We start from the raw sequence: 26811 nt of genomic DNA, 5'->3' as shown, positions 1-26811 counted from the left end.
ACATTTATATGAAGGCATTGGGAGATCTGGGGAGACTACGCAGGTTTTAGTGCCAGCAGACAACAGCCACTTCTATCTACATTATACACAGAGAGTACAGTCTCCCCCTTTCTTGGCTGAAGTCAGCACCTTGATTAAAGCAATTCACTAAAACTGATCCCAGGAAACATTAAGTTGATGTTAGAAGAAGAGGAAAGTGTTATGCTATACAAAGCACACAGGATCTTTTATAAGAGAGAAGGCAAATACGCCATAGTTATTGAAAATACAACAGTTAGCATATGCTTTTCAGGCACACACACACATACACATCATGCACACAGTCCTGCCAGTTGATGTTTTTATAGTTACCAGTCTGGAGTCTGGATCAATCTAGTGGCCAGCCAGATTGGTCACAGAGGGGAGTTGGGCTTTGTCGGTTGAAATCCGATGCTCCTGGAGTCAGCGGCGTATTAACACCTAGGCCGACAAAATTGCAGGGGCAGCAAATTTATAATAGCAGCCAGAGGCTCTTTCTCCCAGCGCCGGTTCGTGGCCTCCGCCCCCACTCCACCCCTTCCCCGCCCCCTTTCCCACCCCCTCCTTGCCCCTATTGGTCCCCTTCCCCAAATCCCCGCCCCGGCCCCGCCTCCTCTCCTGAGCACGCTACATTCCTCTCTCTTCCCCCCATCCTTCGCGAACCTGTTTTGCACACAAATACTGGCAGGGAGTGGGGAGAAGCAGGACCCGGTGGCGCGCTCAGGAGAGGAGGCGGAGGCGGAGGCGGAGGCGGAGCGGAGTTGAGCCTGGGCGGGGTGCTGCTGGGGCGGGTGGCAATTATTTCAGGGTCTAGGGGCGGCAAAATCATTAATCCGCCACTGCCTGGAGTAGTGTCAAGATGAACCGAAAATCCCATGGCAAAGCACCCTGTTCTTATAGTTCTTTTTCTCTGTTGAAGTCTGGATTTTGCTGTGTCAGTTTGTGACAGGTTACTCCTTAATTGGTGTATCTTTTGATGTAAACATTCCAAAACACCTCGGAGAGGGTCATCCTGTACTTAATCACTTGTCTTTAGGGGTGCCAGCCTTTACCTCAGGGTCATCAATTTGACTTCCCTCAGTCATGGATGCGCATTGATGGTACTCTGGCGTAGATAAATCTCCTTAGGCGTCTTTGCCCCTTCTTTCTTGACCATATGGTTAACAGTGGCCTTCACACCTTATCTTTTCCTGATGCATACATTCCTCATTCACACAGTCTCTCACAGAGAAGACAGAAATTAAACTTCACTAAATCTTGTGGTCAAAAACAGTTTACGTTGTGGCTCAGGCCTTCAACATTCCTTTAATCTAATTAATACAGACACAATACAAGATCCCATCTTTTACTTACTAAACCTTAAACCAAAGAAATGACTAGAGGGCAGTTTATAATGCATATAGGAAACAAGATCCCAGTCTCAGACGGTCATTCCTTTCTGTTATTCATAAAGGGTGGCTGGCGGAATTAATTCAAAGTTTACATCAATTTTTATAGTACAATTATAAAATCCTGTCCCTACAAAAGTACTTGGAAGAACAAGCTTCCTCTGTAACATCCCCAAACAGTTGAAAGCATCTGCACAGCGGTTGTTAGATTGGTCTCTTCCCTTGGGGTTCTTTTATGTTTCTCTGTGCTACTAGAGGCCCAAATAGTTGTGGCAGCAAAAAAAAAACAACCCTACATCCATCTGTGAGTGGCCAGAAGATTACGCTCCATCCTATTGGACAGAGAGCTGCCTACTATGATACTTGTATTTGTGACCAGGTTTTGATTATTGCAACTCGTCATATATAGAAGTAAAGCCACAGACACTGAGAAAAGCTACAGCTAGTACAAAACACAGCAGTTTATTTGCTTAGCAGCACAGCTTGCTGTGAGCATATCACCCTAGTACTCCACTCTCTGCACTGCTTTCCCATTTAATTAAGTCCAGTTCAAGGACTGACTTTAGAATAATGGTGCAAAGATCTCCTGAGAGCTCCTTTCCTGCCATGATCATAACTGTTGTTCAAGGTTACGTTCCACTGGAACTACGAAACTGTCAACCAGCAGAGGAAAGGTTCACAAGTGTGGGAGACAGAACATTCAGGTGAGCAGGACTTAGGCTGTACAACTTGCTCCTGCAAGAGTGAGATGAAGACAGAGGTCACGGTTTCCAGAATTAAATGCAAAACACATTTCTTCAATATTCCTTTCTCCCAGTGAATTCTTCCTACACACATACATATGTATACGCATCTCTCTTGATAGAGATTTTCTTCTCAAATCTTGGGAACTACTCAGATACTGTAGTGATAGGAGCCGTATACAAACCCAAACAGATGAAAAGCCCACAAGCTGGATGTCCAAACACACAATAAACAACCCTAGAGCTGTCAGCCTATCCCAGCTGAGCGTCTCTGGCTCTCCACTCTGACCATGAAAACTTTGTGTTGGTGTGACAGCGCAGTGTTAATGTGAAAAGTCTGTGTTGGCATGACAGCACAGCATGTTAACAAGGAAAGAAATGTGGTTTCATATGCAAAGTCTTTCTACAATTAAATGTATCAACTTCATTTGTCAATGAAGAAAATAATAATACAAAAACCCAGAACTAGAAATCAGTCTTATATACCCATGAGGCTCCACGCAGATGCAGAGGTTCGTATTAGTGGTTGCTGATTCAGGATTGGGCCCTTTGGCTGCACCACCCCACGGGGCGCATCAAGAAGCATTTTGCCTTGGGGAGGCAGTTCCTCCCAGAGCATCTTGGCACTTAAAAGATGCATACCTGCCTATGTACCACTTTTGGGGATTCAACTTACCTCTCCTCCCTCTATCTTATGCAGCCAGCCAGATCTACTGACCCCATAGTGAGTAGCAGGTCCAGAAAAATGGCCCCATGTCCTCTCTGCTCATCCACTTTGGTGGCCTTTGCATAGATGGTGCAAGGTGTAGGAAGGCTTTTTGCACCCTCCCTTCGCTGAGTAAGGTCCAGGCAGAATTCGACTCTGAACGGATAACATGTCGTAGTGCCATCTAGGATTGCACCCAATTTGACAATATTTGTGGAGATTCCTGTAAATAAATGTGTGTAGATGTTGCTATGACCTTGCAACTTGGGCTGAAGGTTGGGCTCTGAAGCCCTCCCCCCAACCACCCCACCATGCCCCAGGCTTGAGAGCTTCAGTCCCAGCCTGAGCTGCAATGTCTACATAGGTATTTTTAGCACGTTAGCCCAAGCCCCACTACCACAGGTCCGTCAACCCCAGCTGGTAGGCTTGCTCCTAGAAGCACTGTAGACATACCCTTAAAGCTTCAGTTGGGTGGGTGGGACGTTGGCAGCCTTCATGCAGAAAATAATACTTAGGACAGCTTCTCTTGTGAATTGAAATACAGGTTTGTGAGCCAGGAAGCTAATATGTTGAAATTTCTGAAACCTTTTCCATTTGTAGGAATGTGAGTGGGGAAACTAATGTGAGAGGGGAGGCTCAGGCTTATGGAAAGCTACTGTAAATAAAAATTCATGCTATATTGATATGATCTCTTGTGCTGCCAACAAGGCTGCATGCTTGGCCTGCCGAGTCCTGAGTAGAGCCTGCTCGTGCTCTGGGCCAGGTTCTCCTCTGACGTCCATTTACAGCTGTGAAAAGTGGATATAACATGTTACCAAGTCAGAATGACATTTCATACCCACTTTGTGTGGGTGTGAATGATTGCACAAGGTACACGGCAGTGGAGAATCAGGCCTTCCTTTTTTTTGTTTTGTTTGTTAACTTCAATTAACCAATGCCAAACCTTGGATCTGAACACTCTTGTAATATGGGGGAGAATTTGAAATCTGGCTCTGAATATCTTGCTTTGGGTCCTAGGCTGATTAATGCTGATTTATTTTATATTATTTTGCAAATTGTTTGTCACCTTTATGAATAAATAAGTTATAGCTTGTTTCCATCCTTCTTCCTTCTGATGCTTGTAAATGTACTTAGCACAAGAAAGCATTTGCTGGGCTTGAGAAAGAGAAGATGCATACCTCTTTGGGCCAGTAAATGCCTTGAGCAGTTTCAGGCATTCTTCCATCTATGCCCTTTTTCTTATATTTATTTTTGACTCAACAATTTCCCTCTGTTCAATATACAGTTAGGAAAAGAAGATGGCTTAAGGATGGAATCTCTGAGTTCCATCATAGTTACCCTACTCAAAAGTTTTGTCAGTGTATGGAACAAAATGATGGAAGCTACATAACGGTCTACAAAATCTTATGTACTCTAGACTAATGCTACTCAAAGTGGTGGTCCGCGGACCAGTGCCGGTCCACAAGGCATCGGCTGCCGGTCTGCGCACACATTGGGAAAAAAAATTGCCAGTCCCCCATATCAGATAGCTTGAGAAGCACTGCTCTAGACTATATGATGAGATACTTACTTGACCTTTTTCCTTAATGTTTCAGAATGTTTCCTCAGCCCTGGCTCTGGAACCAGGCCAGCCTCCTGGTAATGGGCAAGATATAAAAAAGAAAAAACAGGAAAAGAAGAGTACAGAAAGATCTGGTGGTCAAGACGTCTTGAATCTTCTACCTGCAGCTGCTGCTGCTGCACCACTGCCTGATAATGTCTCACCATTAACTACAAGGGCTACGAGGTAGGAAATGGACTTTCTTTCTGCATATGGTCAATATTCAGAATGTAACATTAAGCTCTGTTATTTGAGAGATTGGTTGTGTGTCGTTGCCAGACTTTGTTAGTGGGCAATCAATATTTAAAATCTGTCTTACTCATGGACAATGAGATGGTCTGCAAAATAGCACATCAAAAAGCAAAGGATATTAATATTAACTAAAATTATCTTTCTTTTTTAAATACATCATTGTAAATTAGTACTCTCTAGCTACCATAATAACTGTTCATCTAAATCTCCTTTGTTCATGCTAATAAAACCTTTCCTGGGGCACAAAAATACTGAGCAATGTCTTTTAGGTGCTAAAATATGGCTAAGTACAGTGGTTAGTATGTGTATAATAGAGGTTTTAGAAAGGCCATAATTTAGGGATAGATTCTGCCACCCTTACTCACATTGAGTAGTACTTTACTCTCTGAATAATCACAGTGGAGTCAATGGATTTCTCAAGGAGTTAAGTACTATGTGGTATGATTAAGGATGGCAGAGGGTAACAGAACCTGGACTTCATTAAATAACACAGGGAGACTGCTTTCCCCTGAGACACTGATACCATCTAAGGAGAATTTGAATTCTACTTTTCTGATGTAAGTAACGTTTTCAGCCGTTACAATGGGAAGACTGTTTAATGCCAGCGTGATTTCGACAGGGTTGCATTCTTTCCAAATCATAAGCATGACTCAGGATGTAAATGATATCTACCATTCACAAGGAGTGGCAGGAATTATTTACTGGTGTGTGGATAGGATTTTTCAATTGTATTTACACGGACACTTCTTCAATAAGATAAAGTAGCCACCATTTGAGTGCATTCTTCTCGAGCAGTAATTAAATCCTATAATATGCACATAGACTTTCCTCTTTCCCCACCAACAATAGTTTCCTTCTCTCTCTCTCTCTCTCTCTCTCTCAGCAGCTTTTTTACATTTTTAACGTTTTAACCAAAATTATGTTTAAAAAGGTGGTGGGTGAGAAGACACAACAAAACACTGGAAACAATGATTATCATTAAACATTAGAGATAAAAATAATTATTTTCATACTTATACATTTACGTTATATTTTCATTCTTTTCACAGTCGTATAGTGTTATAAATGTAACCACTTCCAATCTCTACCAAACATGCAACATGTTTTTTGACAGAACAAAATTTGGCTGTCTGAACTGTGAAAGATTTAGAGAGACGCTGCTCTGCACGTCCTCTGCAACATACATCGTGGATGGTCAGGTGGAGCAATCAATTTATTTCAGTTTATATACATATGGGGCTGCCCTGCCCTACTCGGAGCCCCCTGGCTATTACTATAATTTATTATTACTATTTATTTGTATTCTTGTAGCACCTAGGAGCCCCCAGTCATGGACCAAGACTCCACTGTACTAGATCCTGTATAAACACAGAACAAAAAAGAGCTTACAATCTAAGTATAAAGCAAAAGATAACGGGTGGACACTGACAGACCATAGCAGAATCAGTATATATGTGGGAGCTGCAAGTCAGCTGATCTCACCCAGAATAGGGTGGTTTTGTAGTGTATTAGTATACTCGTTCTGGGAGCTATTATCTCTGTTTCCAGAGCCTATCAGAACTTGGCCCTTTGTGTTCTTTGTTATAATACCAAGGCAAATGATTCAATTTAATTTTAAGAAGTCTTGCAGAAATAATCAAAACTGGCAAAAATTCTTCTTAATGTAATCAATATATCTTATAACATATAATTACGTTAGTAAGGTGACTGTGAATTGGAGTTACTATACAAAAGTCAGGTAGTAGCAAATATGTTTTAACAGGAACCCCCTTACGAACACAAATTTCTCAAAACTGGTTCCTGACTCATCAAGAGCCAAATAAAATAATCCAACACTGTAATAACAATACTGTCTCAAACTATCCAAGATATTTAGTTTATCTCTTTCTTCTTTTAAGTGATGATACAAATTGGGAATGAGCACACAACGAATCTCTATTGTCATGCGGCAGGCTGGATGTAAGCTCCCACAAGCACAGACATTAAGGCTTTGTCTACACTGGCAAGTGAAAGACAAAACTTTTGTCGTTCAGAGGTGTTAAAAAACTAGCACCCTGAAAGACAAAAGTTGTGTGGATGAAAAGCGCGGGTGGGAACAGCGCTTTGTGGGCAGGAGCGCTCTCCTGCTGACAATGCTAACACCGCTCGTTGGGGTGGAAGTTTTTTGTCAGCGGGAGAGCTGTCTCCCTCCAACAAACAGCACTCCTTTTAGTGGCACGGCCGTAGCAGCACAGCTGTGTCGCTAAAAGGTGCATAGTGTAGACATAGCCTGAGGCAATCACTGATGGCTGCCAAAGATGGTAGCCAAGGGAACCAGCTTTATAGCAAAAAGGTTTACCCAAAGGAGGCCAGTTTTAAAATCTGTTTGGCTGCTGTCTTGTGCCTGCTGTTGTGTTGAAGGCTTTAGAATTCCACTGATTATCAGGATTCAATGCATACAATATTTTACAGAAAAAGAATCACATGACCATAACTATATAAGTTATTCAAAGCACTCATGTGAGGGAGTTAAGAATGAGAGAGTCTGTGACAAAACTCCACAACACACTCTATATCTGCCCCAGAGTATCATTTATATAGCAAAATTGGCAAGCCCCATGAAAAAACATTAACAGTCAAAACTGGTTTTAATAAGAAAGTTTCCATCAAAAATTTGTTGTATAAATAAATAGACATAGTTCCTGTGGGACAAATTCCCAGTTTTGTTCTTGCTAACAAAGTTAAGTTGATGAAGTATTGCACTTTCTAACGATATATGAATGAATCTCTGCCATGTGGAATCACTTTAATATCATTGACCAGGTCTGTACATGAAAACATGTTCTTTCTTGGATTAGTTCCTAATATCACACAAAGTGTCTGTCTATATGCATCTTCAAAATCAGTGAGGCCCCATATGTGTCATTTACATTAGTTTGGCAAAATTAATCCAAGTTGTGATGTAAACTTGAGGCGGAGGAGAATTTCAAAGGCACATGTTTCTCCTCTCTGTTTATTATTGTGGTTAACACATACCACATGCAGCTACGCAGATTCTTTCCCTAGTGTATACAGTGTCTTAGCCAGTCTATGCTTGAGTAATCATTATACAGTACACTTGCTTGGGATAACTAATGAAAATTTAAATTTCTTAAAAATTATTTTAAACGTGTTGTAAGTTACCATTTGATGTATTATGTGGGCACTTCCTGCCTTGTCTCTTTAATTTCCTGTTTCTAAAATTCAGTGTATTTTAGGGTCAGAGAGGGAAAGAAATTGGGTAGGATGGGGATTAATGATGGCTGGCACTATGTTTGAGATAGCATGGTAGCTAGCACATTTTTAAAGCCTATGGGTATTATAAACTGGTGAAATGAGGGGTATATATTTGAAACTGCATTTCCACACACACATCCTTTTTATTAGTGGTGCTCATTACAATTGAGGAGAACTGTTTGTACCCACATCTATAACATAATTAACTTCCAAGATCTTTAGTGTGTAGTAGTTCCTCCTTGCTCTCTCTGCTGCTTCATTCCCAGCTCCAAAGCATTATTGCGAAATTTATTTTCTCTTTTCAGTTATCAAAAAGCACCTTTTGATATTGATACAGTTACAGCCTTTATACATGGTTAAGAAAAACACATACAAAACCCTACTACAATATCTATCTGTGGGCCCTTTCAACCCGTTACCAATTATGTAACAAAATTAGAAGGTTAGTGGAAGGATGGTATTGTAATTAAAACATGGGACTGAGAAATATGTGTTCTAGTCCCTGATCAAGGCTTGTCTACACGGTACAGCAATGCACACTATGGGGGTGTGGTTTCTAAAGTTCACTGATTAGTTGTACATTAATTGGTCCATGCAGACTGAGCTGGTGTGCACTAAAGTTTCCCTAGTGCACTTTAACATAGTGCTGTTTGAAACCGTCCTACTTTAATGCACACCATTAGGGTCCACATGTTAGCTTTAGAAATCACATACCCATAGTGCACTATACTCCACAATGTCGACAAGCCCCCAAATGGGTCAGCCTGGGCAAGGCACTGAACCTCTCTGCTCATCATTTTCTGCGTCTGTAAAATGGGGATGGTAATACTTTATTAAGATGTGTGCTGAAGGCTTAAAACGCTGATATTTGTAAAGGAGTTTGACATCCTCAAATGAGTCCTTAAGGTGGAAAATGTTCTAAAGAGCAACAGCTGATATATCAGAAAGTTTAAATCTCTGCATAGTTCAGCAGTGAGCTGTAGGCTAACATTATTGTTGCATTCTTAAGGAAGATAGCTGGAAGCAATGCAAAAAGTTCAAGCACACTAAATCATCAGGACTCCATCCAAGAGTTCAGAGGAAATAAATGGATTTTCAAAACAATTTTCATGACATTTCCCCCCAATTTTTTTAAAATTTGAAACTTAATAAAAATTTTGAAACTTGATATATTTGACCAGCCTTTAGATTTATAAAAAAAATGAAGGGGGAGGGAATTTGCAAATATAATTTCAAATTTGGGGGGGGGGGGGGGGGGCTTGGTTTGTTTAAATTTGAAAATTTTCAACCAGCTCTTGTCAAAATGATTTCCAGATATTCTTTAAACTACATTCAGTATGGGCCACATCAACTCCCTGTCCTCCGAGTTTTTGTCATGGAGAGGATGAATTGAGAGAGTAAACCTGCTCAAATGGCCATAAATCTGTTTTTGCTCAGTCTCTGGCGGCTGAATGCACTTGTCCCTCAAATAGATGCGAGGAAACTGAGTTTATCTGCATAGCAACATTTCCTTCTACTTATCAAAGCCCATGGGGGCCCCTCTACATGAATTCCACAGAGTTAGAGCTCCTTGGGATTGGGAGCTGTATCTAGGCAGGAAGGTGTGTGCAGAAATGTTCTCAGCAGTATCATCTCCCAGCAGACCTCGAGAGGAATGTTGTCCTTGCAATTCCTGCAAGTTTTCATTCTTCTGCTGCAAACTTCCTCAAAGTATTTTTTATTCCAGCCATTCAGATGTGAAAAGCCACTGCAGCCAGCCTTCAGATAGGTCTTTGCCACTGTGTGGGGACAGAGGAGACCTAGGAAGTTTCTCACAGGGCCTGTACCTTATGGGTTTTTTGAGAGACCCACAGATCTCAGGACCTCTTAGGGGTGGAGTTTTGTCCTTCTGTTGCCTGCCGAACCCTACCCACAAGAGGAGACAATGTGTAGGGAACAAGGCTATCACATTTCCTGCTTAACTATGACCTTCCTGTGGCTTTTGATGGGTTAATGATTGATCTGGCCTACTATAATTTTGGTGCGGTTTCTCATGAATATCCAGAAATCCAGTTCACGTGCTGTAAAGCATATGGGCTAAATTCTGCTCTCAGTTTTTTGCATTGACTTCAGTGGAGTTGCTCTGGTGATAACAAGACCAGAATTTGATCCTGTCAGTGTACTAATTTCAAAGGTTATCAGGAAGAATGTGATGATATTTTGAAAATGTTCTATACAAAGTTGATAGACTCTTGTTATCTTGAGATAAATAACAGCAAATATATTTGTAAAAACCCATGTAGTGAGTGTTTCTCTTTTTCCTGCTCCAGTTCTGGCAGAGAGAGCTGGTCAGTAGTATCTGATTTCAAGAAAGGGGAACCCCAGGAAGGAGTTGGGCCCAATAATCTTCTTTTTGCTGGTCTGGATATTAGTGAAGATGCAAGTTCTCAGATCCCAGCTATAAGCAGGTATAGAAATGCTAAGTGTGAATCAAAAATAACACAACTGCTTTAGCTGACATGTGGTGTGAGTATGAGATACCTTACATTAATATCCGCAGTTCTTGTGCGTGGGCTTTCCAAACAATAAGTTCATTGAAGAAGCAAAGGATTACAAACAAATTGCTTTGGTTTAAAACTACAATTTGATACACTTGACTGGTTTTAATTATGATTTAGAACCCACAATGCCAAGAAGTACTAAAATTTCATATTCTCCTTCCTCTATCATCCAAAGGCAGTTTATTTAATGGTAAACATACCCCTTTTTCGATAGCTTTTCATGGTCTGAAATGCAAAGCAGCCCCAAATGCTTTGTAGTAGTTGGTTGAGACAACTTGACATTTTGGTATGGAAAATTTTGATTTTTTTTTTTTAAACTAGTGGGATGAAAATTTAGGAAAGAATAATTCTTGTTTCAGAAGACATCCTGGATGGTAGAGGGTAATTTGGGCAATAGAGCTTTCAGTAGCCCCCACTCTTTAAATTGCTGGCAAATAGCCAGTTATGTTTTGTTTAAACTATTACATCCTGGCAAAATTAAAACAATGACAATAAAAGGAAGAAACCTGATGTTCACAAATATTTCAGATTCCAGTTTATTTTAAACTCTCATTCTTTCATACTACTTTAGCCGCATCTCTTCCATGCATGTAGATAGACCTAAACAGAAAAGCTGTATAACAATCTGTAAAGTGTTTTAATACTCATTGTGCATGGCCTGCATTCTCCTGTTAGAATATCAGTGTGTAAAATATGGAAAAATCAATTTTTACTGGAGGGGCACTTAACTTCGGTATGCAAAGAAAGGTTCCGATTTTAGATTCTCTTTCCCTTTTATAGTACTAAATATCCTCTTTAACAGCAATTATTCATTCCCCACCATTCGTCTCTACAGATGCAGTAGGACTGTTGGGGAGTTCTTAGCCAATCCCAAACTTTGCCTTGGCCTTGATGTGACTAACACATAGCTAGATCATTTCCCCCAGTACATACACAGCGGGGACTCTGCTCACACCTCCATTGTACCAGCCTCCCAGGGATCTGTATGGAGAAAGTGGGCAGGAGATCTGTATGGGGAAAGTGGGCAGGGTGGGCTGTTGGTAGGGATGTGGGTGGGGGTCAGGGAGCACATCATACCCCTAAAGGCCCTGTGAAGTTTGACCAGGAACGGTAATACAGATCAAGAGCCTCTCTTTAAGAAAATCTCAGTAGCAGCCATGGCCAAGGGAAGCCTTAGTATATGCTCCTTTGGAGCCTGCTGTCAGGAGGGCACCAGAGCCCCAGAGCAAGTGCTGAGGCAGAAGGCTTCTGCATGGATGATCTTAGCCTTAGGCCAGTCCTCAATGATCCATATAAATCCTGTGGGATCCACAGTTTGGAGATCAGCCCTGTGCTATAAAGAGCTACGCATCAGTAGGAGGTTTCAAGTTGCCATGCATCCTGCCACATTCAGTTATTCAGTGCCACATTTTCTGTGGCTCTTAGGCTGTCTCCCACACAGAGACCGGGGACCACTTGCTGTGACAGAGAATTCAACCAGGCTAGATTACAGCATCATGAATATGTTGTTAACTAACAAAAAATAATTTATAAAGTAAACTAAGTTATCCTGAAGCCATCCTTAATCACCATTTACATCCTTAATTTACATCCTTAATCACCATTAGAATGCTGTAGGTGGTAAAACAAGTTTTGTAACTTGGCTGGAGTCAGAACTACACAGCTAATAGTTTGGGCATTGTCTCTTAACAACCCTGAAGTGTTTACCAAAGGATGTCTTCTCTTGAGCCTTTGGTTCACCTTCCTTCTTGTTTCCCCATCATCCCTGTTGATTTAACCCCCACATGTTATACAGGTTTCAGAGTAACAGCCGTGTTAGTCTGTATTTGCAAAAAGAAAAGGAGTACTTGTGGCACCTTAGAGACTAACCAATTTATTTGAGCATAAGCTTTCGTGAGCTACAGCTCACTTCATCGGATGCATACTGTGGAAAGTACAGAAGACGTTTTTATACACACAAACCATGAAAAAATGGGTGATTATCACTACAAAAGGTTTTCTCTCCCCCCACCCCACTCTCCTGCCAGTATGTTATCAGCAGGAGAGTGGGGTGGGAGGAGAGAAAACCTTTTGTAGTGATAATCACCCATTTTTTCATGGTTTGTGTGTATAAAAAGATATTCTGCACTTTCCACAGTATGCATCCGATGAAGTGAGCTGTAGCTCACGAAAGCTTATGCTCAAATAAATTGGTTAGTCTCTAAGGTGCCACAAGTACTCCTTTTCTTTTTACATGTTATACAGTAAACATTTCAATATTTAACCCAATACAATTATACAGTAAATATCTCAACAACCAGGTCAACATACAGTGTTTAATAAATTACAAAGCAGTCTACTTCTGTCACAGTATGTTCTAAAAGGTGTAGCAGGCTGCATACTTATAACTTTTGTAGTGACAGGGCTCTTTAAATGTTCGACTACAAGCAAGCTATATTTCTCTGCACTTCTTCTGTCTTATGCAAAATAACTTTAAATAATTTTAGCCAAATAAGAATTAAGAATATTATTATTATTTGAGACTGTAATTTTAGGGTAATGTTTGTATGTTTGAAACTTTAGGCCCAATCCTGCAAAGACTCAAGCATATGCTTAACTTGAAGCATTTGAATAATCCCCATTGAGCACATTTTAATGGAATAGGATTCTCACATGCTTAAAGTTAAACATGCGCATAGATCTTTGCAGGATTACAGCTTGATATATCTTTCACTGAATGCAAAACTAATTTTAGCAAAATTCCTTTGCATGCCTTAAGCTATACTGAAGCAATGAAGACCTACTTTATGTTCTTTTACACTTCCTCATTTGCATGTACCTGTGTTTCTCATTTTAAATATTACCCATTTGGTATGAATTGTCCTTTAAGGATACCAAGCAAAAACAGATTATGTACAAAGAAAGACCAAGAACCCCAGTAGAGGATGTACATTTATTTTACATTTGTAAAGGACTTTCAGAGGGATAGCATCTTTTAATCATGCCACATTACTGAAATAATGGAAATATATATATTCCCTCCTTGTAATTACTGATGAATAATATTTTTTCACAGAGGTTGGATTATAGCTAGGAAATATGTTTTTTAACTCCTCTATTGCAGCCCAGAATAAAAATTTAAGACAAATTGGCATATGGTAGAAGAGGACAAAGAATAAGAACTAGTCACCTATGTTGTCAGTACAACATATGCTATCATTGTCAGTTGATTCTGTGCAGGATACACTTAAGGTTTAAAACTTATATACAAATCATACTTGTCTTTAGGGTGACCATATTGCAAGTGCGAAAAAGCGGAACCAGGGGGGAGTCAGGGAAAACAGGTTGCCTATATAAGACAAAGCCCCTAATATCAGGGCATCTGGTCACCCTACTTGTCTTACTGGCATGAATAAGATAGGCAAGATTTTACCTTTAAATCAAACACCAAGGCCATAAAGGGATATTTGTGTGCTATAATTCATACAGTGTTAAACAGTCTGGCGTGCAGATTTTCAAGAAAAAAAATCTGCTCTGGTGAATGAGTCTGCTAATTTAGCCCTTGAAAATAGCTACCCACATGGCATTAGACAGATCAAGAACTCACAGATCCATATTCAAGAAAATGAAACAACTCCACACCGGTTTACAGATGTTTGACCTTACACAATGTGGACTCTGCAAATATAGTCTGTTGTGATGTCACATGCATTTGTCAGGTCTCCAAGATACTCCAGTCAGCAGCAGGACTCTATTAGAATTTATGCCCTTGTCACTTTTTCTTTATCTGAATCTGAGTTCTTCATTTCTGATTCCCCACCATTAATCTTTTTAACTATTGAGCTGTTGGATAATTCAGTTCATAATCTGGGGTTAATGTGTTGGCAACACATCTATCATTACATAAGTGCCTGTAAGTACCATCATTTCCCACATCTCCCAGTTCTCAGTCTCATGGTGGTGAATTTTTGCGACCTCTGAGCTACGTAGCTAGGCTAACCTAAGTTTTAGGTGAAGACCAGGTCTTAGGCATGTAACAACTTCCACCAAATAATTTCTTTAAGGAAGAGGTGAACTGCTAAAGGAACAAAAAGCTAAAATGAAAATTGACTTAATCCCAGATATGTGGTGGTTGCCCCACCTCCCCTAGCCAAGCAGTGGGATGCATTTAGCACAGAAAGAAACTTTTATGATTGGAAACTATTTCCTTCCTTAGTGAAATCCCACTGGCACATTCTGGTTTGTTGAGGGTATCCTTTTGTGACATCACTGATACCAGATATCTCATTGCCATTTATGTTGCCATAAAAGTCACTGAATGATACATTCCAAGGTATTTTTAGAGCGCTGAAAAGTGCCAGGAATGTGTAACAGTGGAGAAAATAATTTTTAAAGCCCCTTAATGTTATCAATTCAGTTTGTAAATTAGTACTGATTGATTGATTCCCTGCAGCTTGCTTAATAGAATTAAGCACAGATTTCTGGTCTTGATTGAGATTTTACTTTTGACTTGTAGTTCATCTTTAAGACATGCAAATTCAGGGGGCTGGCCATTTAAAGTTGGTGTGCCTTGAAAAGAAACCAGTCTTATAAAAAACAAATCTTGGGGGATATGGGGAAACTATTTTGCAGTGTTTAGGAATAGGGTAGTATCTTGGAACTTGCTTATGGGGAAGTCATTTGGACTACAGGACAGTTTCACAGTACAAAGAGAGATTTTTACTACAACTGCTGTAGCAGTTTGCACCTTGTAGTGCATTACAACAATCTGAGGTTTTCATTCTATTTCACTAGTCACCTGAGGCTCAGTGTGGTATAGCAGTAGACTAAATATAGACCTACTACAAGCGAGGCAATAGTGAGTTCTAACCATTTTGGCACTGACTCAGTGTGTGACTCTGAATAAGTCTCTTCCCCTCTCTGCCTGGGTTATTCCATGTGTACAGTGGAGATGATCATACTCACCTACATCACAGGTGTTGCAAGGATTATTTAGTTAGGGTCCAGTTAGAGTTGCCACTTCTGAAGTACAAAAAATGAGGACAACCCGATGATCCTGAGTTTATGAAACTGAAATGTTTGCAATGTGTACTGAGCACTCTTCCAGATTTCCCAGACAGCTACCTCAAAAAAGGGATGATCCTGGGAAAACCTGGACAGTGGCAACCTTAACTCTAATCCAAGCTGATCCCTGCAGAGGCAGCCAGGCCTTAAAGTTTGTCTAGTGCTTTGAGTGTGTAAAGCACAGTATACCATTTCTAAATATTATAAACTGAGTTTTACTACCTCTGAATTCATTATGAGCATGTTTCTGGCAGATATAAACAGTTGGTATTTTCCCAAGCCACACCAAATCTTCCCACCAGCACATAGGTTTCCAATCTTTCCCCAGCACCCTGAAATTTATGGTGTATTGTTAATGCTTTTAAGTAGGGCTGTCAAGTGATTAAAAAAATTAATCATGCTTAATCATGCAATTAAAAAAATTAACTGCGATTAATCTCAATGTTAAACAATAATAGAATACCATTTATTTAAATATTTTTGGATGTGTTCTACATTTTAAAATATATTGATTTAAATACAAAACAGAATACAAAGTATACAGTGCTCACTTTATATTTTTGATTACAAGTATTTGCACTGTAAAAAAAACAAAAGAATTGTCTTTTTCAGTTTACATAATACAAGTACTGTAGTGCAATCTCTTTATCATGAAAGTTGAACTTACAAATGTAGAATTACGTACAAAACAATAACTGCATTCAAAAATAAAACAATGTAAAACTTTAGAGCCTACAAATCCACTGAGTCATATTTCTTGTTCAGCCGATCGTTCCGACAGACAAGTTTGTTTACATTTGCAGGAGATAATGCTGCCCACTTCTTGTTCAAAATGTCACGTGAAAGTGAGAACAGGTGTTCTCATGGCACTGTTGTAACTGGCGTCATAAGATATTTACATGCCAGATGCGCTAAAGATTCATATGTCCCTTCACGCTTCGACCACCATTCCAGAGGACATGCATCCATGCTGATGACGGGTTCTGCTCGATAACAATCCAAAGCAGTGTGGACCGACTCATGTTCATTTTCATCATCTGAGTTAGATGCCACTAGCAGAAGGCTGATTTTCTTTTTTGGTGGTTCGGGTTCTGTAGTTTCCTCATCGGAGTGTTGCTCTTTTAAGCCTTCTGAAAGCATGCTCCACACCTCATCCCTCTCAGATTTTGGAAGGCACTTCAGATTCTTAAACCTTGGGTCGAGTGCTGTAGCTATCTTTAGAAATCTCACATTAGTACCTTCTTTGCGTTTTGTCAAATCTTCAGTGAAAGTGTTCTTAAAATGAACAATATGTGCTGAGTCATCATCCAAGACTACTATAACATGAAATATATGGCAGAATGCGGATAAAATAGAGCCAGAGACATACAATTGTCCCCCCAGGAGTTCAGTCACAAATTTAATTAACGCATTATTTTTTTAACGAATGTCATGGGCATGGAAGCATGTCCTCTGGAATGGTGGCCAAAGCATGAAGTGGCATACGAATGTTTAGCATATCTGGCACGTAAATAGCATGCAATGCTGGCTACAAAAGTCCCCTGTGAACACCTGTTCTCACTTTCTGGTGACTTTGTAAATAAGAAGTGGGCAGCATTATCTCCTTTAAATATAAACAAATTTGTTTGTCTTAGAGATTGGCTGAACGAGAAGTAGGACTGAGTGGACTTGTAGACTCTAAAGTTTTGCATTGTTTTATTTTTGAGTGCAGTTATGTAACAAAAAAAATCTACATTTGTAAGTTGCACTTTCACGATAAAGAGATTGCACTACAGTACTTGTATGAGGTGAATTTAAAAATACTGTTCCTTTTCTTTATCAATTTTACAGTGCAAATATTTGTAATCAAAATAATATAAAGTGAGCACTGTACACTTTGTATTCTGTGTTGTAACTGAAATCAATTTATTTGAAAATGTAGAAAAACATCCAAAATATTTAATAAATTTCAATTGGTAGTCTGCTGTTTAACAATGCAATTAAAATGGTGATTAATCATAAGAACATAAGAATGGCCCTACTGGGTCATAGAATCATAGCATAGAACCATAGAATATCAGGGTTGGAAGGGACCTCAGGAGGTCATCTAGTCCAACCCCCTGCTCAAAGTAGGACCAATCCCCAACTAAATCATTCCAGCCAGGGCTTTGTCAAGCCTGACCTTAAAAACTTCTAAGGAAGGAGATTCCACCACCTCACTAGGTAACTCATTCCAGTGTTTCACCACCCTCCTAGTGAAAAAGTTTTTCCTAATATCCAACCTAAACCTTCTCCACTGCAACTTGAGACCATTACTCCTCGTTCTGTCATCTGCTACCACTGAGAACAGTCTAGATCCATCCTCTTTGGAAGCCCCTTCAGGTAGTTGAAAGCACCTATCAAATCCCCCCAAAGGTCCATCTAGCCAATCCAACAGTGGCCAGTGCCAGGTGCCCCCGAGGGAATGAACAGAACAGGTAATGATCAAGTGATCCATCCCCTGTCGCTCATTCCCAGCTTCTGGCAAATAGAGGCTGGGGACGCCATTCCTGCCCATCCTGGCTAATAGCCATTGATGGACCTATCCTCCATTAATTTATCTAGTTCTTTTTTGAACCCTGTTTTGGTCTTGGCCTTCACAATATCTTCTGGCAAGGAGTTCCACAGGTTGACTGTGCGTTGTGTGAAGAAATACTTCCTTTTATTTGTTTTAAACCCGCTGCCTATTAATTTCATTTGGTGACCTCTAGTTCTTGTGATATGAGAAGTAGTAAACAACATTTCCTTATCTACTTTCTCTATACCAGTCATGATTTTATAGACCTCAATCATATCTCCCCTTAGCCGTCTCTTTTCCAAGCTGAATAGTCCCAGTCTTATTAATCTGTCCTCAAATGGAAGCCATTCCATACCCCAATCATTGTTGTTGCCCTTTTCTGAACCTTTTTCAATTCCAATATATCTTTTTTGAGATGTGGTGACCACATTTGCATAGAGTATTCAATATGTGGGCGTGCCATGGACTTATATAGAGGCAACATGATGTTTTCTGTCCTGTTATCCATCCCTTTCTTAATTATTCCCAGCATGCTGTTCGCTTTTAAAAAATTTTTTAATCGTGATTAATTTTTATGAGTTAATCACGTAAGTTAACTGCGATTAATTGACAGCCCTAATTTTAAGTGAAATGAATATGGAGATAAATCATAGAAAATATCCTATTCCCTCCTACACAGACACTCTCAATCTTATTCTCTTCATTTCTTCTTCCTCAACCTTTCTCTGAGGGGGAAAAATAGCTATTGCAAGCAGTTATTTCTTCTATGTATTGAAAAACAAACAACATATCAAAAAGGCTAGACAAAGTATGTATTATTGCATGGCAATGTGTGGGCGGAAACCTTTAGCCTCGACTAGCCTCATCTGTGCTTAAATGGAGTTTTATGCAGTAACACAGTCATGTCTTGAGGCCAGATTTTGCAAACCCTTATTACCCGGTGCAGCGCTTATTAGTATCACTAGTTGCAGTGAAATCAGTAGGACTGTTGTACTCTCAGAAGTAAGCACCACACCCAGAAGTAAGTGTTTTAGTAGATGGGGCCCTTATTGCTTAATTGAATAAGATCAAGAAAAGCACTACAAAATGATGGTGATGATGATCAGGGACATCAGGTCCTTTAACCCTGAACAAACATTTCTAGCTCCACTGGTAGGTCTATGCTAGGAGGAACTGCAAAATTGAGGATTTTTTTAATTTTTTTGGTCCAGTTCTCTCTTATAATTTTTTTCATGTTTTTCTGTCAGCATTTTGGAGGGAAAAACACATTAGTGTAGGAATTAAATTATTAATACCAAATCTGTGGAGAGGTAAAAACATAAGACAAGTATGACGGATAGTAGACAAGGCTGAGGAAGTATATTTCAGTGCAATGAGGTTTTGGATCACTATAGAGTGTGCCTCTGATATCTTGCCTCTTGAAAGCAGATTGTCAACTTTTCAATGCACGTACTGCATGGCTTTGAAACCTCAGTGGCATGAATTGTTTTTATGTTTTGCTCCACTTTCTTTGCTGACATGAAACGAATAATCATTTCCATTGTTGGCAGCAGCAGTAATGAAGGCATCGGTAGCCACACTGCTGAAGGTTTATCTGATCCAAATTCATGTGCAGTGTCTGCAGAGGTGACGGCACAGCGAAATATCCTGCAAGAACATGGAGGACAAACTGGTTCTGACTTACTGACACAGGCTGCAGAAGCAAAGGGGAGAAGCCTACCTATCTCCATGCCTTTAGCAGAATGTGCCAAAGAATATGTCACAGCAAATCTCACAGACAGCAGTGATGATTTACCAACCCCAAAGAGTATTGTAACGGTGCCTTCCCCAAACACGGTGGATGACAAAGAAATAGGAACAGCAGATGCTATATTTGTGGACAGTGGCCCAGAAAGTGACAATATTGCTGCCTCTTCTATCAAAAAGAGTGAGAATGATCCAGAAAATACAAGCTTAGAATCTAGCCCTTCTGCAGAAGCTATTTTGACACAAGGAGTTACACAAACAAATTCATGTGAATTAGAACCATTATGGCAGAGTGAACAGCTGGATGGCAAGAGGGATTTGCATGCTGTCTCATTACCCCAGGGTAAAGAAGCAGATTACTTTACCACTCAAGAGGCCAAGCAGGGGCCAGGATTTTTGGAAGTGGGTCATAAGGAGCAGACTGTAATACAACGAGGTGGACAGAAAACAGATGGCACAGAGAGTCTGTTAATGAAAAAGGAAACCTTAATCCTAAATTATCCCACAACAGGAGGCTCAGACAGTGAAAAATATGGAGCAGTTGTGAATGTTCAGAGTTTGAATGATAACCCTGAGCTCAGTGATGTCAACAATTTATGTAGAAGAGATATAACCACAACTAAAGGGAATGACCCAAACCTACATCTCTCTGAAAACAATGGGAAGCAACTAGCAGCTTGCACTTTAAAGCCAGGTTTGGCTTTTAACCCTTCGGACCTGTTCCTGGTACCAAAGCCAGATGAACCTCCAGGGGAATCTGTGTCTGCAAATGAACACCAAGATCCAGGTAGAAGTAAAGCACAAAAAACAACTTCTGAAACAGTGGAGCCCAGGTTTGAAAGAGAGCCTCAAAAGGTGAATTTGTTTGTTAGCACTGAACCTTTCAACATGCCTCTGTTGCTTAAGGTAGAGGGAGAGCAAAAACCAGATCTCACATCTGAAAACACCAAAGATCAAGATAGCATTAATGAAACAATAAAAGCTGATATTGTGTCAATAGAAAACATCCTTCTTTCTGGTGTAGAAAATGCTATGAATTCCACCAAGGAAGATTCCATGGTACCTGAAAGATTGGCACTGGAAAAATATGTATTGGATTTAACTTGTGGGAGTACACCCACAGAGCTGAATCTAAAAGAAACTGTCATTAAAGTACCTGCAAAAAAAACTGAAGACTCTATGGGAAAGGACAGAACAGAGGAAGTGCAAGTTATAGCAACGAGTGCATCACCTGAAGGGTTAAATGAGGCAGAAGGGATGCTATTGAACTTTGATGATAGCAACAAGCAGGACAGGAAGGATGCCAACTGGGGGCATGATTTAAAAGAAATCAGCTTTTCAGACAAGACTTTAAGCAGTGACATAAATGAAAATGCTGTGGAAAAGCATCTGAATTCAGAGAGTCATTTGAAAGTAGCTGAAGATAATTCACTCTGTTTCCAGTGTGAACCTGAACAACAAATGAACAAAGAGAAAGCAATTGCCACACACGACTTGTCCTCAAAGTGCAGCTTTCCACTTGTGGAAACTCCACAGTTAGGCAGGGAAGAATGCCCTCTGACTTCTGATCATTTTAACTCTGACACAGAAGACAAAACTTTAGCCTTGCTAGGCTGTAAAATGACTGAAAAGGTTTGTTCAATTAATGCACATGGTTCACCACTTCTGCACTCTCAGGACAGTAATATTATGCAAACTAAGCAAGATGAATCCTGGGAACACACTTTTGCTCAAGACGCTATATTGGAGTTTGAGTGCAAAACGAAGCATCAAGAAATGTTTCAAAGCAATGAAGGGTCTGAAGAAAATATACAGACTCCCAAATCAGAACTTGAACATCAGGGCTTAAGTGAATTGATAGGAACTACTGGCTGTGTTGCACTACACACAGCAAAAATTCAGGAGGCCTCGTGTATTTGTGAAAGCAAAGAATGGACCAGACAAGTAGCGGAGGTGCCTAATAGTGATCCTGCGTGCGTATCTGCAACTGTTGTTGAACATAGCAGTGCTGTAGACATTAAAGAAAAGAATGAAATTAAGCAGAAGGACTGCAGAGCTGAAGTGGAAAGCTGTGTAGATGATAAAGATTTGGCACTGAAAAAGGAATGCACATCTGACACACCAAAGCAAGTTCAGCAGGAACAAATTGCTGCAAAAGGTGACAAAAGTATGCGAGTGGCTCATTCTGAAATCTCTCAAGCATCAGCAAATACTGTGGAGTTCAGTCCCCAGCAAAAGCAGTGGAGTTTAGAAGAATCCCATGATAGCAGCATAACTGAGAATAAACAGCCATCCGAGAGTGACAAAGATGGCTCTCCAGAGACCCTTAAAAGCTGTATTAAAGAAAAGCAAGAAATGGCAGATGTTTCAATAACCTTTCCACAAACAGAGCAAAGAGAGAGCCTGAACTTTGCTGCCAGAAATAGTCAACAGCACATTTCAAATATAGGGTTTGAAAAACACAAACACCAAAGCAATCTGAAAACTGTCACAAGTACTGATGAACAGGAACATAAAGAAATGGCTCAGAAAAATGAGCATTTAGTGGAGTTAAGTTATCAGAGTGACTGTCAGGACACATGCAGAAGCAAATCAGATATGTCTCTAGACATGACAAGCAGCCCTCAAACAGCACCTTCTGTGCTAGAGCCAGAGCCATTCAAATATAATCCTGATGCAGTGCCAGGGGAGGACTCAAATAAAAATACTGCTTGCTTGAAAGGAAACATGTGCAACACTGAGCATTTGCAGAATATTTCTGATCTGAAGGTAGCTACTTTGCAAGACTGCACTCAGCAAAGTAAAACTGACCCAGAGGCAGAAGGAAATCGCTTCAGTAGGCAGATCACTAGCAAGCCCAAGCAGGAGAATAATTCTTTGATCTCAGTCAGTCATCATGAAGAAGCGTGTCAAGATGATGCATTTTCAAAAGAATCTGACATAAATGAACAGCCAGACAGCATATGTAAGACAGCAGACAATACTAATGTAAGCAGTGCTGGTGCTATTGACTGTATTCCAGGGGTACAGAATTCAATAAGTGTCACTGAGATACCACAGACTTCGCTAACTGGTATTGAAATAACCTGTTCTGATGATGACTCTGAAGAAAATATATATGAAAAAAACAAGAATGATACTCAAATACCTAGTTCAGAAAACCAAGAAAAAATGCAATCGGTGGTGAAAGGCTCAGTTCTAGAAACAAAAAAGGATCTGATTTCAGACAGTGAAATCATCCCAAAAGTTGAAAATATAAAATTAAATTTTGAACGGGACTCTTCTATCGCAGAGACAAGCAATCGGAAAGTAGATGCAAATTCAGGTGCAAAGGAATATCCTTGTGAATTACAGGAACACAGGGAAGTGGTGCCCAACAATGCTTCATATACATTAAACTGCATTAAAAAAGCCGAGAATGAGCATTTGCCTGCTAGCTCTGAAACGGAAGAATTCCCAATTCTTTCTACATCGACCTTTGCATTGGATCATCATAGTGAAGCTAGCCAGCAACCTGAAAACTCTAAGAATGACGGTATTGTGGGTGAGTTACTAAATAATAAGCTGATAGTTAAAACATGCCAAAATGTCTTAGAAGCTGCTTCTGATTTACAGAGTACAGCTGATGCTACCGTACCTGTGCATTTAAAAGATATTTCACCAGGGATAATAAGCACAGCTGATCAAAACAGCAGTGAAGCAGCCCATTTAGAAAATACTTCCATGAAAGAAACAAGTATTCCTGGCCAAAGTTTCCAGTGTGAAGGAGAGAGTATTTCACCCATACCAGATTCTGCTGATGCAGGGCAGTTTGCAGGAAACTTATCACAATTTAATTTTGAGAAGCTGAAGAAGGAGATATCTGCAATTAAAACTAAAGGAACAAAAAGTGATGTAAACTTCAAAGCACAGCAAAGTGTCAGTTCAACGGAGCCTCTGTTCAGTCTTCCTAGCCTAGGAGAGAGGCTGCTGAGTCTTTCATCTGCTGGTAAACAAGAAGGATGTAATGAGGAAATTGCAACAAATATCGGTGTAGATGACAAGTACAGGAAGATCTTAGAAAACTCTGGAAGTGCAGAGAAAACTGAAAATGTTTTGAAAGAGAATAATAGCATAACCAAGACAAAAATAAATATTTCCAAGCAGATGGCAGAAAGGGAGAATGATGTTCCGAGCTCCAGGACCTTTGGCGCTGATGCCAGCTTTCCTGATTTCAGGGAGCATCTCAGTAAAATATTTGAGAAACCTGTGCTCAACGCTCTGAATGCTGAATTACCCCAGCTTTCATCTGAAATGTATGCAGGCAGTCGGCAGAGTCCCATGGGTAAAGTTATACCTGTTCTGCAAAGTGCTGAGAACTTTTCAGAGCCTAACACAGTAGGTGAAGGAGTTGATGGAAGCATCAATAATGCAGGACAAGAAAGTGACTCAGAAATAGAGAGACAAGAGTTGCCTTTGGATTCTGAGATTTTTAGCAAAGTTCCCAAAGAGAAGTCAGCACAGCAAGAAGACATGCTCAGAGAACTAAAGCTTCCAGAAAACGAGGAACATAAACAGGCAGGTACCTTTTCAGAAAAGAAAGTTTCCAAATTGGATGGTTCTAAACCTGTTGAACTGCCTCTTACGAATTTAAGAAAGCTGGACAACAAAACTGACAGCACAAAAAGCAGTCAGATGGAAACAGAGGAAGGTACACATACTAGCAGTATGAATGCTGGAGCTCCTGTGGATCAAGAGATAGAAAAGCTGGAATCTGATTCATCTGATGGGGCCGAAACTGAAAACGTAACTGCATCTTATGACAATAAGGACCAGCCCACTATTCCTGGGACCTCTTCAGAAGATACAGGCACTGTTCCAAAGAACGATTTAGAAAGTGCTGCCATCCCAGAGGCAGAGGAATGTAATTTAATTGTACAATGTAATGCAGAATCAGAAGATCTGATATCTTCTGAAAATCATTGCCAGGACTTTATGCCAAATGAGCAGAAGAAAAGTAAAGATTGTCACCCAAGCACTGTCAATGGTACCTGCAACATGTCAGCATCAACAGTTGTTCAAGGAGACCTCTTCAAAGCTGACATGAAAAGAGATGATCTTTGTATGTTGTCTGGTGAAACCCAAGAGAAATCCACTCACAATAATGTTGTGCATGAAATTAAGTCTCAGGATGACACATGTATGATGCTGGATGCTTTGGGAAGTAGAAAATGCCTGGAAATATTAGGAAATCGTCAAGACCCACAGCAGGGAAAAGAAGCAACAATACATGGATTAATAGATCACGTTAAAAATGAACTAAGCCACGATGATCATTCCCAGGCTGACTTTAAACATGAACTCAGCAGTGTGACTAAGGGGGATGTGAAGGAAGAAAGTGACACCACGTTCAGCATAGCAGAGGCAGAAGCTTCTATATGTGAGCAACTTGGAGACACCCCTAAAACAGGTATTACAAGGACAGTATTAATTAGTGAATGTGATGCAGCTTTGAAAGCAAGCATTCAAGATCAAGGGACAGATACAAACCAGCATTACTCAGAAACTATTACAGGGATGGAGCCAGAAGAGGATTTTGTAAGTACAGATTTTAATGTTGCTTCTGAAAATCAATGGAGCAAGATGCATTCAGAACATGACAGCTCACCGCTGGATGCCGAAGAAAAGATACCAACCCCTTCATTCACTGAGCCTAAGAAACATCACATCAATGAACTTCTGGACATGGTTACTGAAGGATTACCTACAGAAAGGTACTTACTTTAAATTAATTTTGTGAGACAGAGTTGTCCTTGTCCTAGGGTTGCAGAGGGATATATTTTACACATATAAATCTGTTGTTTGTGATGCAGGTTTTCAGGTGGGCATGGTTCCCATTGACTTTAGACTAAAATTTGGTCTCAGTGGAAGACATTTTAAATCGCTTGTAAGGTCTAAATATAATAGAAGTGACCTTTTGGGACTTGTAAAGACCTTGATTTTCAACAGCTTCATTGACCTTTCCGGTTCTTAAACTACTCTGTAGTGATTCTGTTATGACCCCAATTTTCACACTGCATTGCCTAAAGTTAGTGAAGTAAATTAAATTTAGAAGCCTTAAATAGGTGTGCTTTAGTTGAAAAATTGGGCCTGCAGTGTTTTCCTTGTAGACTGTAATCTGAAAGTTAAAAAACTCAGCTACCTTATAACCTTGATTACTCTAACCTCAGTTATCCTGATCCACTGTTGTTCAGAATGGTCCCATTCCCTGATATATTGAATAGTATTTGTATTACCACAGCATCTAGGAGCCCTAGTCATGGAGCAGTGCCTCACTGTGCTAGGCATTGTACAAACCCAGGGCAAAAAGATGGTTCCTGCCCCAAAGAATTTATAATCTAAATAGAAGACCGACAAAAGATGAATACTTTTGGGGTGCAGGGGAGTACACATGCTAATTATGTTAACAATGCCCTTGATTGTTTGATAATATTCAGTGTCCCCAAAGACATTCAATTAACTGAGGTTGCATTTGTATATTATCTGTGTACTATGTTAGGAGTTCATATGTATAGCTTTCTTAAGGGTTTGTGTATGTGCAAAATATTTTGTTGGGAGCTCAAGAATGCCTCAAACATGGTTTTTATTTTAAAAACGGTAAATGAAATTTGTTTTCTTCTGTGCATTTTGAAGAAATTTTGAATTTCTAGTATGAGCACAGATGTTAATTCAAAAGAATATCAACCTATAACCTCTTTACCACTAACTAATCATATCCCTGCTTTTTCCATAACCTCAGCAACTTCCCTGAGCCCTGTCATTCTCTTCTTCCTGTACCTGAAAAGGATGCTATAACTGTAACAGCCAAGGCCACCTCACATGAGGCAAGAGATGACATCAGAGTAGAAAGGTACTGTGAAAAGCTTAAGTATTTCAGAGGGCAATAATGCTCTATTTAGATGCATTCTTTCTTGGTATTATAGATATGAAAAAGATGTAATTGAA

At 40.0% G+C, this 26811-nt stretch overlaps 1 protein-coding gene across 10 annotated transcripts in view; it reads left to right on the top strand.

The window, feature by feature from the left end:
* Window positions 1–4451: 4451 nt before the first annotated feature.
* The window catches only part of TACC2 (transforming acidic coiled-coil containing protein 2), a 163597-nt gene continuing 141237 nt past the window's right edge, over window positions 4452–26811 (top strand). For 3 of the 10 annotated variants that reach the window (XM_075131039.1, XM_048857605.2, XM_048857603.2), the window contains exons 1-3: window positions 4452–4641; window positions 19632–25580; window positions 26606–26716. In XM_075131039.1, the coding sequence (XP_074987140.1) occupies window positions 19810–25580; window positions 26606–26716 (5882 nt within the window). In that variant the 5' untranslated portion in view covers window positions 4452–4641; window positions 19632–19809. The remainder of the gene's footprint in view (window positions 4642–19631; window positions 25581–26605; window positions 26717–26811) is intronic. The other 7 variants (XM_048857606.2, XM_048857608.2, XM_075131040.1 and 4 more) reach the window with 5 other exon arrangements.

The sequence above is a fragment of the Caretta caretta genome, chromosome 7, assembly GCF_965140235.1.
Source record: "Caretta caretta isolate rCarCar2 chromosome 7, rCarCar1.hap1, whole genome shotgun sequence".
Lineage (NCBI taxonomy): Eukaryota > Metazoa > Chordata > Testudines > Cheloniidae > Caretta > Caretta caretta.
Note: the sequence above shows the minus strand (reverse complement) of the source record. Positions and strands in the feature narration are given on the sequence as shown.